General features: G+C 40.6%; 2 protein-coding genes across 5 annotated transcripts; both read right to left on the reverse strand.

Moving 5' to 3' along the window:
• Positions 1-78: 78 nt before the first annotated feature.
• On the reverse strand, positions 79-2,646 carry LOC148154299 (tripartite motif-containing protein 16-like). The gene has a single exon (XM_088016210.1). The coding sequence runs from the start codon at positions 2,606-2,608 to the stop codon at positions 938-940; it is 1,671 nt and encodes a 556-aa protein (XP_087872336.1). The 5' UTR covers positions 2,609-2,646; the 3' UTR covers positions 79-937.
• Positions 2,647-4,585: 1,939 nt separating this feature from the next.
• On the reverse strand, positions 4,586-8,243 carry LOC148154300 (tripartite motif-containing protein 16-like). 4 transcript variants are annotated; one of them, XM_088016240.1, is made up of 2 exons: positions 7,134-8,243; positions 4,586-5,936 (listed from the first exon to the last, which is right to left on the reverse strand). In XM_088016240.1, exons 1-2 carry the CDS (start codon positions 8,081-8,083, stop codon positions 5,285-5,287), a joined length of 1,602 nt encoding a protein of 533 aa, XP_087872366.1. In that variant the 5' UTR covers positions 8,084-8,243; the 3' UTR covers positions 4,586-5,284. The 4 variants fall into 4 exon arrangements, with proteins under 4 accessions (XP_087872366.1, XP_087872365.1, XP_087872363.1 ...); XM_088016239.1 differs by having other exon boundaries at positions 4,586-5,884; positions 7,082-8,243; XM_088016237.1 differs by having other exon boundaries at positions 4,586-5,860; positions 6,989-8,243.
• Positions 8,244-14,615: the final 6,372 nt, after the last annotated feature.

The following is a 14,615-nucleotide window of genomic DNA, read 5'->3' on the forward strand; positions in this document are numbered from 1 at the left end:
AGGTGCCTTTTCCAAGGTTTGGTTCAAAAGAAGACTGATGCGCTTGTAACTGTGAACTTGAAATAACACGAGGTGTGCTGTGTCAGCCATGTTGGTTAATTTTATTTAATTAAATATTTGTTGATTAAATGACTAAAATAAAGATTTCTGGAACATTAGATCCAGGAACTAAAGATGGTGAATCATGTTAAACTGACATTCGTTTTACAAATATCTAAGAGCATTAGATTTTACATTTATTAGGACTTTTAACACCAAGAGCAGAAAAAAAAATATTTACCAATAAAAACGCCTAAAAAACATCAATACAGAGAGGAAAATAAGCATCACTTTTCAAACAAAACCTGAGCTGATTTTAGGGATTTCCAGAGTTTTTTTTTTTTTTTTTTTACATTTCCCAATGAACACATTTACAGCCCCAAATTGATGTATATAAACGTTTTAAGAATGTGACCACTTGCCTGTGGAAAATGTTTCAAACTGTAGAAATTTAATACAATATTCAGACACAATATTTGTGTCTGAATGAAGCAGACAGTGACTCTTGTTCTGTAAATTTCTACATTTAAATGAATTTCTACTATCAGCTTCAGCCAGAATTTGATATTTGTCCAGTAAAACAACGATTGATATCCTGATTGATGATCATGTGGATTAATGTGGACAACATTTGGTCTGACAAAGTAAATCTGATTATTTAAGGTGAATCAAAATGAGCAGACATAGCCTCCATGGCTGAATTAGCAGAAAGAGGTACCACTGAAACCAACCCCACCATCAATAAAACCCCAAACAGGATGAAAAGTAGCTGCATAAAGAAAGATGATTCTCTGAGCAGTGAGGAAAAGGAGGTCAAGGTGTTTCATCATCAATGACGGAGACTGAAGAAGTTGAAACTAAAATACACATCTTAAACTAGATTTCAGATCCTTGCTGACTATTTCAGTTTAATGAACTTTAAAATGGAGTCGGCATAAACATAAACTCCAGCATGAAGCAGCTGAGTGAATCTGGTCTGGACTCTGTGGAGGAGAGTCATGGTACCAGAGACGCTGTAGAAACACAGAATACCTGCTCTGTGGTCCAGATACACTCCTATTCTGGAGGAGACTGGACCTGGTACTGGAGTTTCTATGTTGTTGTGATGAAAAGAGTAACGTTTTGTGTCACAATATAATGACCAAGATTTGCTATTAAATCCAAATAAACACTTATCTGATCTTCCTGCTCTGCTGATGCTTTTGTATGAAACGGCTACTGCAACTCCTCCTCCTCTCCTCTCCACCTCCCAGTAACAACGTCCAGTCAGACTCTCTCTGCTCAGGACCTGATAATAATAATCACTGAATCTGTCTGGATGATGAAGATAAGACTGTTCTTGGTTCACAAATGTTACTTTTCTGTTCCCCTCAGATAAAAACAAATTTCTATGTACTGTGTTTGGATCCAGAGTGATTTCTTGTGAATATTTTAAGCATCTAGCTCTGTTACTTTCTTCTGGTTCTGTCAATAAAACATCCACCTCAGTGACCTTCAGTTCGATGTTTGTCCATGTGTCTCTCAGGACGTCCTGTAGTTTGTCTCTGAGCTCTGACACAGCTGCTGTCACGTCCTCAAAGTGTCTCAGAGGACGGATGTTGATGCTGGATGAGTGTGTCGACTCAGTGAGTGCTGGCAGTGAGGGGTAGTTGAGGAGAAACTGGTTGTGATCCTCTGTGTGTGAGAGCTGCTCCAGCTCAGCGTCTTTCCTCTTCAGCTCAGTGATCTCCTGCTCCAGCTTCTCCTGAACATCTTTGACTCGACTCACTTCAGTTTCCTGCTGGGATCTGATCTGCTGCTTCACCTCAGAGCTTCTTTCCTGGAGGAGACGGATCAGCTCAGTGAAGATCTTCTCACTGTCCTCCACTGCTTTATCAGCAGAGACATTGATGGCCTCCACCTCCTGTTGAAGCAGCTTCACATCTTTCTCTTGGTCCTGGATTCTCTGATGGATTTGTTGTCGACTCTCCAGGAGCTTCTTCTGCTTCTCAGCTCTTTCTGCTGCAGCTGGGACTGTTTTATGGCCTTTATGTTCATCCATAGTGCAGAGATAACAGATACACTGCTGATCAGTACGACAGAAGATCTTCATCACCTCATCATGACGAGAGCAGATGTTCTGCTGAAGATTATTGGAGGGATTCACCAGTTTGTGTTTTTGAAATGGTGGAGTATCATAGTGAGGTTGGAGGTGATTCTCACAATAAGAAGCTGAAGAGGATAAACAGGACTTGACAGCTTTCATCTTCCTCCCAGTGCAGACATCACAGGCCACATCTTCAGGTCCAATATAGAGGTGATCTGGTAGAGCAGCTTGGAGTCCAGTCTTCTTCAGATCATCGACTAAAGAAGCTAACAAGAAGTTTTTCTCCAGTCCAGGCCTCGGTATGAAGGCTTTTCTGCACTGAGGGCAGCTGTGGATTCTCCTTTGACCTTCATCCCAGTGGTGTTGAATGCAGTTCATGCAGTAGCTGTGTCCACAGGGAATCGTCACCGGATCCGTCAGTAGATCCAAACAGATGGAACAGGACAGAGAGTCTACGTCTACCTGTACTCCTCTCCGAGCCATTTCACCTCTCAGTTACAATGAAAACGTTTGAAGCAGACAGCTTTGACTATCAACAGATGCAAGCTACACCCACCTTAAAAATATGTGGATGAACTGGAATCACTATTTCATAGCAGGAAGATGATATATTTTCAGACTGATTCCCTGAAGGTGCATTAACTCTCTCTGGTCTCTTTTTCTCCATACTTGGTAAAGAGGAATGATCATAGGTTCTGATCACTAGTTGTTCTCACCTACCACCCACTTTTGGAGTCCTTTTACCTCAAATATTCAAGAGTGAAATTTTCACAGCTTTGTGAATGATGCAGTAAACTTTTTCACGTGAGTGGGCTGAATTCACATTAAATTAAACAAATAAAAACAACTCCTGAGCAACTCAAACTCCTGAAACTGAACAAAAAACTATTTCTTTAACTCAGACTACAAGAGCCTGTCACAGTTGTTCTGGTAATATTCCTTATCCAACAGATTCATCACTTCAACACACCCTGAGTCTTTGACCTGAGCATTCCTCAGACTCAGTGTAAGTATTTCTGACGTCTTCTGCCTTTCAGCATTATGGGTGCTGGGGACAAGATTGTGGCTCCACAGGTGGATTTATCTGCAGATGCAGCTCAGAGATTACATGTTATGACGTTTCTTCCATCATGACTAAAGCCTTCCACTCATTCCCACTCATGGACATGTCCCTCAGTGTTTTCTAACAATAAACAAATAAAGGAAAAGTCAGATTTATACTGTGTGTCATTATATAATTATAACATTACATGTCAGTATCATTTATACTGTGTGTGTTGATGGGTATGTATGGACAGATGAGTGCACCTTGGGTATATACTTACTTTACAGATTTATTCTTGTGCATTCTGTTAAAGCAGATGTATTGATATACATTTTACATATATGTAAAATTTACATATATTTTATATGTTCTAGTGTGTGTGCACACGTGTATGAAGGTATACATATATAGATGCACAGATTCATACTGGTGTTAATGTGGATGTGCTCGCCTGTGTCTGGAATGAATCAATAAATGAAATCTGGTTCAGCAGAGTGAGGGGGGATAGAGTCTTTATGGGCTAGAGTCAAGGAATGATAAAATGTCATTTCTTTGTCTTTACCCCCTCCTCAGTTATCAGCAGTGATATCTTTACTGCTGATAACTGTAAAGATATCAGCTTTACAAGGGCTTGCTGCTTCTTGTGATTACAAGAAGCAGCAAGCCCTTCTTGTAATCACTGGCCAGCATTTTGCATGTTTTCTCTGGTATTTTGGTGGACTAATATTTGGTGATCAGCTCCAAGTCCTTGAGGTTGGAAGGCCTCAACGCCATCACCCTAATCTTTATTCCTGGTATCAGGTTTTTTGAAAACCTGATTTTATAACTTTTCTTAGCAGCATAGTAACCATCACAGTGGTTCGTGTTTCCTACTGCCTGCTGCTGAACAGCGTCACTCTGAAGCTCCAAGCAGGAACGAACCATTTAACGCACATACGGGGGTTCAGGGCAAATATGGATGTGTGTTTATTTTTCTGGGAGTGGGAATATTACATCTTTACTGCTAAAAACAATCTTTGAAAATACATGATTAATTTTGTAATTGACAGGGCCCTGATTTTTTTATTTTATTTCTATGAACAAAAAATAAATAATTAAATTGTGGAGGGCCCCCTGCTGGTCAGGGCTCCTAGAATGGTCATTTCCCCCCCTATTCCGCGCCCCTGAGTGTGTGTATTGGTTAATGTCTGCAGATTTCATTTCTGTGTGAATGAGGACCATGTGTGCTGTTGACTGTCTTTATACGTGTTTGAATCACAAACATGTTTCTGCAACAAATGACTGAACTACTGAGCTTCTTCTGACAGGAAATGCTGCAAACTTTAACAAAACTGTGGAGGAAGGGTCATCTGCTTCCCCAAAAATAAACACAGAGAAATAAGAGTAATATGTGAAATGAAAGATTTTACAAAGGGTTTAATCCTTGGTCATCTTTATTATTATGCAAATGTTCATCAAGATAAAATACTAACTCATCTTAATCTACTAAATGTCACAAATCTAGATTCAGATTTTCACACCACATGGATTAATCATTAAAGTAGAAAAAAACACCAATCAATCATGATAGTTGTATGAAGTCCCACATGGAAAAAACACAAAGAATCACCTTAATGGTAATCAATGCAGTTTACAGAATAACGACGTTCAGAATCTCAGCCCTTCTCTACATAAACAGGAAAGATTTTGCTTCTCAGCTGAAATCTGGAAGCACCAAGTTCTGTCCAGCTGGTGACGTCCTTCCAGATTTCACTTTCCAGTCAGTTTTACACAGATACAAAGTTAACACTATGTTTTATTTTAAAGTTGCAAAACTCATGATCCCATCATAAGGATCTGATCTTTGTCCAATAAAATAACTGCTGACCTGATTTCCATCAGCAAATCTGTACATGATTTATACAGCAATATTTGGTCTGACAAAGCAATAAGTGTGAATAAATAGTTTAGATTAATCAAATCCTCCTGAGCAGTGATGGTTTCCATAGCTGAACAGAAACAGGAAGGGGCAGCACCCAAACTAACTCCAACTGACAATGATCTCTCAGCAACAACGATTAAGATTAAATAAACAAATACAAATTTTAACCAACTGGACCTCAGATCACTGCTGACTATTTCAGCTTAATGAACCCAGCAGAGGATCCTTCAGAAAGACCAACCCCAGCATGTAGCAGCTGAGTGAATCTGGTCTGGACTCTGTGGAGGAGAGTCATGGTACCAGAGACGCTGTAGAAAGACAGAATACCTGCTCTGTGGTCCAGATACACTCCTATTCTGGAGGAGACTGGACCTGGTACTGGAGTTTCTATATTGTTGTGATGAAAAGAGTAACGTTTTGTGTCACAATATAATGACCAAGATTTGCTATTAAATCCAAATAAACACTTATCTGATCTTCCTGCTCTGCTGATGCTTTTGTATGAAACGGCTACTGCAACTCCTCCTCCTCTCCTCTCCACCTCCCAGTAACAACGTCCAGTCAGACTCTCTCTGCTCAGGACCTCAGATAATAACAGCTCCCTGTATGCTGTATTTGGATCCAGAGTGATTTCTCGAGAGTATTTTAAGAACTCAGCTCTGCTGTTTGGTTCTGGTTCTGGTTCTGACAGAAGAACATCCACATCAGTGACTCTCAGTTCGATATTTGTCCATGTGTCTCTCAGGACATCCTGTAGTTTGTCCCTGAGCTCTGACACAGCTGCTGTCACGTCCTCAAAGTGTCTCAGAGGACGGATGTTGATGCTGGATGAGTGTGTCGACTCCCTGAGTGCTGGCAGTGAGGGGTAGTTGAGGAGAAACTGGGTGTGATCCTCTGTGTGTGAGAGCTGCTCCAGCTCAGCGTCTTTCCTCGTCAGCTCAGTGATCTCCTGCTTTTACTATTTGGTGTCCTTCCATGCGTAGCGAAGAGAGGCTTGGAGTGGACGTTTGGGGGCAGCTGTGGAGACAATAGAGGATTGGCATGGAGGTGGGGGGGCAGATGGGGAGAGAATAGAGGATTGGCATGGAGGTGGGGGGGCAGCTGTGGAGAGAATAGAGGATGGGGGTCGAGGTTGGGGGGCAGCTGTGGAGACAATAGAGGATTGGCATGGAGGTGGGGGGGCAGCTGTGGAGAGGAGAAAGGATAGGCATGGAGGTGGGGGGGCAGATGGGGAGAGAATAGAGGATTGGCATGGAGGTGGGGGGGCAGCTGTGGAGAGAATAGAGGATGGGGGTCGAGGTTGGGGGGCAGCTGTGGAGACAATAGAGGATTGGCATGGAGGTGGGGGGGCAGCTGTGGAGAGCAGAAAGGATAGGCATGGAGGTGGGGGGGCAGATGGGGAGAGAATAGAGGATTGGCATGGAGGTGGGGGGGCAGCTGTGGAGAGAATAGAGGATGGGGGTCGAGGTTGGGGGGCAGCTGTGGAGAGAATAGAGGATGGGGGTCGAGGTTGGGGGGCAGCTGTGGAGACAATAGAGGATTGGCATGGAGGTGGGGGGGCAGCTGTGGAGAGCAGAAAGGATAGGCATGGAGGTGGGGGGGCAATTGTGGAGAGAATAGAGGATTGGCATGGAGGTGGGGGGGCAGCTGTGGAGAGAATAGAGGATGGGGGTCGAGGTTGGGGGACAGCTACATATTCGAGTCGAGGTTTGGGGGCAGGTATATTTGGGGGTCGAAGTTGGGGGGCACCTGTGGAGAGAATAAAGGATTGGAATGTAGGTGGGGGGGCAGCTTTGAAGCGCCTGTTTTTCTGATCAAAGTTATAGCCATGACATACAGTTGTTAAGGGTTGACCAATGATTTCCTTGGCAGCTGGTTCTGGTCCTGACAGTAGAACATCCACATTAGTGATCTTCAGTGAGATATTTCTCCATCTGTCTCTCAGGATGTCCTGTAGTTTGTCTCCGAGTTCTGTCACAGCTGCTGTCACGTCCTCAAAGTGTCTCAGAGGACGGATGTTGATACTGGATGAGTGTGTCGACTCCCTGAGTGCTGGCAGTGAGGGGTAGTTGAGGAGAAACTGGTTGTGATCCTCTGTGTGTGAGAGCTGCTCCAGCTCAGCGTCTTTCCTCTTCAGCTCAGTGATCTCCTGCTCCAGCTTCTCCTGAACATCTTTGACTCGACTCACTTCAGTTTCCTGCTGGGATCTGATCTGCTGCTTCACCTCAGAGCTTCTTTCCTGGAGGAGACGGATCAGCTCAGTGAAGATCTTCTCACTGTCCTCCACTGCTTTATCAGCAGAGACATTGATGGCCTCCACCTCCTGTTGAAGCAGCTTCACATCTTTCTCTTGGTCCAGGATTCTCTGCTGGATTTGTTGTCGACTCTCCTGGAGCTTCTTCTGCTTCTCAGCTCTTTCTGCTGCAGCTGGAACTGTTTCATGGCCTTTATGTTCATCCATAGTGCAGAGATAACAGATACACTGCTGATCAGTACGACAGAAGATCTTCATCACCTCATCATGACGAGAGCAGATGTTCTGCTGGAGGATCTTGGAGGGATTCACCAATGTATGTTTTTTCAATCCAGGGACATTATTGTGAGCTTGGAGGTGATTCTCACAATAAGAAGCCAGGCAGGATAAACAGGACTTAGCAGCTTTCATCTTCCTCCCAGTACAGACATCACAGGCCACATCTTCAGGTCCAGCATAGCAGTGATCAGCTGCAGCAGCTTGTAGTCCAGTCTTCTTTAGATCCTCCACTAAATCTGCTAACATGATGTTTTTCACCAGAATGGGTCTTGATACAAACATTTGTCTACACTGAGGGCAGCTGTACTTTCCCTTTTTATCTTCTCCATCCCAGAAGTCATTAATACAGTTCATACAGTAACTGTGTCCACAGGGAATAGTCACCGGATCCTTCAGTAGGTCCAAACAAATGGAACAAGAATATTTACTTGAATCCATCTGATTTCCTTTCTGAGCCATTTCACTTCTCAACAACACTGATTTTATTCTTCCTGTAAATGTGTCCCACAAGAAGCCAAACACCAGTTTGTTACTTACTGATCTGCAGCAGTTTGTCTCGTCAGCTCAGTGATCGTACCGAACCTAAAGCTTTCAGCTGAGTTTCATGATAGGACCCAGGAAATGCAGCAGCAGAACTGAACTCTGTGCTGAACAGAAGGGAGGAGCTTCACAGCAGTTGTTGGGAGGGGCAGACGATCTCCAAAGACTTCAGATTGCTGCTGCATTTCTCACTTCACTTCCTGTTTTGTAAACATTTCAGTTCAGATTCTGACTTTGTTCTACAGTCGACTATAATCATTGTTGTATTTACTAATCTATTCATCATTGGTGCTATTGGTTTAATTCACTGTAAACAGTGTCATTGTTATTTATTTGTGTGACTAACAGATCTTTCACATTTTGTACTTGTAAAAAAACTGTGGCACAGTAAAGATCTAAGTAAATTATTGCTCAATTAAGTTTTTACATTTGAAGATATTTAATTCTACAAAACATCTTCCTATTGCATTAAAAGATTAAATCAGTAAAATCAACAGTGATTTTACTGATTTCTTGCATAAAATAAATATGTTACTGTAACAGATGCATTAATTTACTGTGATTAAACAGTTAAACATTCATTAGATCATTTGAACATCTCAACAGTAGCTACACATCAGAGGTGGTTATGCATTTCTGTTGGTTTGTGAAGCTTACTGTCTTCCTCAGGAGTTCAGACAGATCAGTGTTATTTGCCTGGACCAGACTGCACTTTAACAGCTGAGCTTATAACTGATAGATACAATAAGACACAACATTACTTCAGAGAGAACCATGTTGTTTTAGTGGAGGATTTTAACTGAATGACTACTGTTAAAGTCATTCAGTGGTGAATAATTAAATTGAAGTCTAGTTTTGAATTCACTGTCTGGGAATTGTACATCTGATGTTACAATTCGTCAAAGTAAAAGCTCAGCTAATATCTTTGTCTAACAGAGAGAGACATGTTAAACATGTTAGACATGTTAAATGGCCAAGTTTATCATCTACAAAAGGATTGCATTAAGTTGTTGGCAGCAGTAGTCATCAGCTGACATCCCGGTGACACCGCTAATGGAAATGCATTTAAAGCAAAAAAACAAACATGAACTTAAAAGTTGAAACGACAGCAAATACAGTGGGAGAGGTTTCTGAGCAACAGTGGGATGTTTCAAAGAAAGCAGAAGTACCTTTTTTTTTTCTCTTTCTCTTGCTCCTGAACTTTACCAGACGCTGAATATTGTCTTTCAGTTTGATGAAGGGGAAAAAAAAAAATCAGGAAATGTGCCATTAGAAATGTTTTAGAGGTTGGACTGATTATACTGTATGATTCGTCCCAGAAAATGGAAATGTTTCTATCTGCAATAATTCAAGTAATTCATTCACTTCAGTAGCTATTCAGGAAACAATGACAAAACAACAAAGTTTAATATGTTTGTTGATAATACAACATTGAGAAATAACAAATGTGTGCTTAATTAACATTTAAACTGGTTTCTCTGCCTTTTACTGCCACCTAGTGTTCATTTGCAGGTACCAAATAAAGCTTATGACAGTTTTATTTGTAAGATCAAGCTTGTATGTTTTTTCAACGTCTTGCAGTTATAAAATAGATAAGGAAAGATCAGCTCTGCTTTTATTTTATTCCTTCAGAAATTTCACACTAAGAAGTTATTTTTAATGTAGTTATTTTAAATTGGTATGTGTTCTCTTGAGATGTGATCAATAATATACCGTGTCAAATTATTAAGCACTATATCAAAGAGTTTCAAAGTTTCTAAAATGCTGGATTAAATGTTAAAATATTACATACAAGTTTGAAAAGAGCATGTGGCAAATTAAATCTGAGGACAAACAATACAGGATTTTCTGGCCTTCACAAATGCAATGTCACAGGCGGACTAGATTTAATGCATTTGATGAGGAAATATTCATTTTAATACTTATAAATTTGAGACTTGATTTAGTTAGAAATTCTGGTTCAACCTAAACTCCCACTGTTACACGTGCTGAAGTTTGAGAACTATCATCCCAAAAAGTAACTTCCAGTACAAAACTGAGATAATGAACTGGTTCCAGTAACTCATTCTAGTAAAACCAGTCCATAAACCAGTCAGAAAACATTAACAGAAATAATTTTATTTCCTTTGGATTTACTTTAACAATTTTTAACATTTTAAAACCAAAACATAATTGACTTACTGTATCAGACATAAAAAAGAAAACAAGCAGATCGAATAGCTAAAGTCAGTTTAATGGTTTCCAACCACTGACTGTAAATTGGTGCAAGAATTTAAATTGATAATCAATAAATGTAAACATGATGAGCTCAGAAACAGAGCAGCAGTAGAATATAATCAACATTAACAGATAAAAAATAAATGATTTCTAAAAAGTTGAGAGGACATGAATCAGATCAAAAACAATAAATTCAGAATCATCCATCCATTTTTAACACCCTAGTGGGGTAGGAAGGGGTGCTGGTTCCTGTCTCCAGCGAACGTTTCAGAATCATGATTTTCCTTTTTACAAAAACCAAAATCAATTCACAATAAATCTGTGCAGAAAACACATAGAAAAAAACCTAATATTTAAAAAACATAAGTAATTTAATGGAAAAAAAAATCCATATTTATCTCACAATTCAAGACAATTTCTTCCGTTTTGTGAAATATACCTGGAGTTTGTCCGCTAGTCTTTAATGATTAACATCCAATCAGTTTGGATGGGCAAGTGAATCTGGACCAACATGGCGGAGCTAAAATATTTCTCAGCTCTTTATTCTATGACCGGACGACTTGAAAACAGCGCCGTTTTATAACTCTAGCTTCGTGTTACGAAAATGTCACTTTTTCTGGTTTGAATAGTTTTAAATCAAACTTCACTTACCCCCTGCGGAGGTTTCTTGTTGTCACGAAGGTCTCCCGCTGTCTTCTTCAAATTTTCCTTCTTAGTCTTCTTCTTGGTTTTATTGGCGGTTGGTAACAAACTTTTAGTAACATTACCGCCACCTACTGGTATGGTGTGAAAACTGTAAAGATTTCATGGACCTGACGAGCTACAATATGGCCTCCTTCAGAATAACATCATATAAATTGAGGTAGTTTGGCATTTCGTCAACTCCATCAGATGTCAACTCCGTCAGAGTTTTTCTGACTCTTTCAGTGAAATTGTTGTCAAATCTCACTTAATTGTGCAACTAATTCATTTTAATGTATTTTACATGAATTGCATTACTTCACATGTACCAAGTTTTTCATTTTACTCACTAGTTTGTCACCACCTTCAGTTCTGTGTCAACTCCGTCATGCACTGTCAACTCCGTCAGATGGACTTTTTCTTGTTTTTTGTTTTAAATAACATTTATTTTATTTCTTGAGAAGCATTTGTCTGTAAATTGAGTAAAAATATCACTAATGGGGTATTTTAAAAATCATTTTAGATTTATTTTTGTCAGATGGTGATGACAAAGTTCTGGGTCAGGTCGATTAAAAATTTAATTTTTTTTAAAAAATTCGCAACTGGGAGCCTGTACCTTAGCATCTTCATATTTTCTAAACATTATTTGTCATATTTGCATACATAAGGTTGAGAAATAATTAAAAAAAAATATGGGAAAATTAAAACCCATTTTGTCCCTATTCTCAAGAATCACTGTTAACTTATTGTATCCTGTTACATCAAATACCTGTAAATACAGCTTTTTGTCAACACTTATTGATAACAATTTTAACATATTTACGCAAACATGTTTAACACATTTTAAATTATTACACCTTCCATGAACTTAACTCAATACAAAATACCTTTATTTTGGACTGGGTTACATATTGATTGATGATAATGCCCGACTTTTTATCGTTTTTTGGGGAACCAATAAGCATCCTTAAAATGACTGGGGAATGCCTGGAGTACGGCAGCATTTCTCCTCCGGGGCTGCTGGTTGAAAGCGAACGGCGGGAAGAGCGCTGAGGTGAGCGGGTAGACTGAACAGGGCGGGCGGCTGAGTAGCTGATGCTTACCGTGTAAATGTAGCTTTACCGACGAACCGCACAATAAATTTCATATCCCGGTCTGAAGAAACGGGTGGCGGAGCGCATCGTACATGGCTGGTAGATGAGTTTCTGAGTGTGACCAGTGAAGGTGTCGTAAATATCCCGTGTTGCTTCCCCCCGTGTTCGTCCCCCGGTCTAACGGTTCGTCAGTCCGCTGGTCTATTTCCTCCATCCCATCTTACGTTCGTTCATTCGCCCTCTCCTCCCACTCCAGGCGGCATTTCCCGTATTTTCAAACCCAAAGCGTGACAGGTTAGGTGGCAAGGTGAGTTTAATTAATCTATTAAACTCACTGAAGATGAATACATAAACTAAAAGCTGGATTGTAGACATTTTTATAAGCATATTTGTGAGCCTGCCTCTTTGTTATTAAATTCAATATAATTTCAGATTTTTCTATAACTTTTCTTCTGGTTAACTTAGAAAGTGAGCTATTATTGTTACAGGTTAGTTTTCTAAACTACAAAAAAGCAACTGTTAGGGATGCTCAAATATGAAAAATTGGACTGATATTGATATCTGATAGTAACACCGGTATTATGCCAGATTTACCAATATTTCATTTTATAATTTTTTTTATCCGATTACTCGATTAATCGTAAGAATAATCGATAGATTACTCGATTACTAAAATATTCGTTTACAGCAGCCCTACTTACAGCTGTTAACCAGTCCACAGTTCGCACACCAATCTGCATTCACTTACATACATTGTCCTGCTCCTTCTGACATACATTGTTTTTTCTGAGTGTTGGTCGCGGTCCGCTTGGAATAACTGAATACTGTTAATCTGGAAGGCTCAACGGCATGTTGCTGTTAAGCCAGGTTTACGTTAGGCAAAGAATGGCACAGTCCATCTCTGCAGAAACTCTCACCCTCAGATGTAACAAATCCAATATCTTATCCAGTGAGTGGACATTAGCCAGAAAGAGAGTCAGAATTGATGGCTTCATAGGCACCAGTTGGGTAACACGCTCGCCCGTTTCCCCTTTTTCTGTTTTCGGGCTCAAACTTTTCTTTTGACAGTTGGTTCTGGCACCCTGCTTTGCCAGTCCCTTGTCCTCAAGAGCCTCTGTCTCCCAAGTGTGGATTTCAGCTTTGGTGATATTTTACCAGCTGAACTGTCTCCAATGGCCATCAGCTTAACCGAGGTGCATTCAGCCGTAAAGTTTGTTTTTATTCAAACTTCAGCAGTTTTCTAGTTGTTCTGCTGAGGTAGTGACATCAATTTGTGACATCACGCAATATGATGTCACAAAGAGTGACAAAAAGCTGCACTCTTGAATTCTACTGTCATAACCATTGCAGAACCTTGAGAGAAAGAAGGATACATCCCAACTACAGATTGAAAACGATTTGTCCAGACAGAGCATTAAACATGAGTCAGAGCAGAAAGATGTCGTCTTTTGATTCCAAGGAAGATGAAACACAACAGATGTTAGCGAGAGAGACACAGAAACTCCGTAACATCTTAGAAGATGTCGGCAGGATGGCCACTGAGACACAGTCACTAACTAAAGTAAATGAGGAGTTAAAATTTGAAGTCATGCATTTACAACAAGCAGCACTTCAAAAAGAAAAGCTTGTTCGGGATAAAGACCAAGAATTAAAAAAATTGATTGACAGAAACAGAACTTTAGAAGAAAATAACGCCACACTGCAGCAGATAAACACATCCATGGACAAAAAAAACACCGACTATGACAAAGAAATTACCACACTGAAGCAGAAATTCAGGGTTCTGGAGGAAGAGAACATCAACCTGAAGCTGGAAATCAACAATCTGGAAGAGACAAACACCGCCCTGAAGGAGGAAAACGCCGCCCTGGAGGAGAAAAACACCAACTTGGAGGAGAAAAACACCACCTTGGAGGAGAAATACAGCGTCCTGCAGCAGAAAAACTCTGTCTTTGAGCAGTTAAACTCCTTCTTAGAGAAGGAAAACGCAAACATGGAGCTTGACAAGGAAGAGCTGAACAGAAGGCTGAAGGACATAGTGGAGCAACAAAACCAGCAGCCATCTGAAGAGGAAACCCACAACGACAGCCAGTGGGTTTCAGACCACCCACAAAAGAAGCCACATCCATTCAGACGTGTGATAGGAGGCGTCTGCAACACACTTCTGAAAATGTACCAAACAGGAACTCTAAGGTATTGGGTTGAAAGATGGTACTTCTAAATAAAGTGAACCTGTAGGGCTTCATAGCGAGTCCTGTTGGTCTACGGTCTGACCTCTAGGGCTTCATAGCGAGTCCTGTTGGTCTACGGTCTGACCTCTAGGGCTTCATAGTGAGTCCTGTTGGTCTACGGTCTGACCTCTAGGGCTCATCGTGAGTCCTGTTGGTCTACGGGCTGACCTCTAGGGCTTCATAGTGAGTCCTGTTGGTCTACGGTCTGACCTCTAGGGCTCATCGTGA

This window comes from Poecilia mexicana, unplaced genomic scaffold, assembly GCF_051168715.1.
Source record: "Poecilia mexicana isolate PSO_F unplaced genomic scaffold, ASM5116871v1 scaffold_18, whole genome shotgun sequence".
Classification (NCBI taxonomy): Eukaryota; Metazoa; Chordata; class Actinopteri; order Cyprinodontiformes; family Poeciliidae; genus Poecilia; species Poecilia mexicana.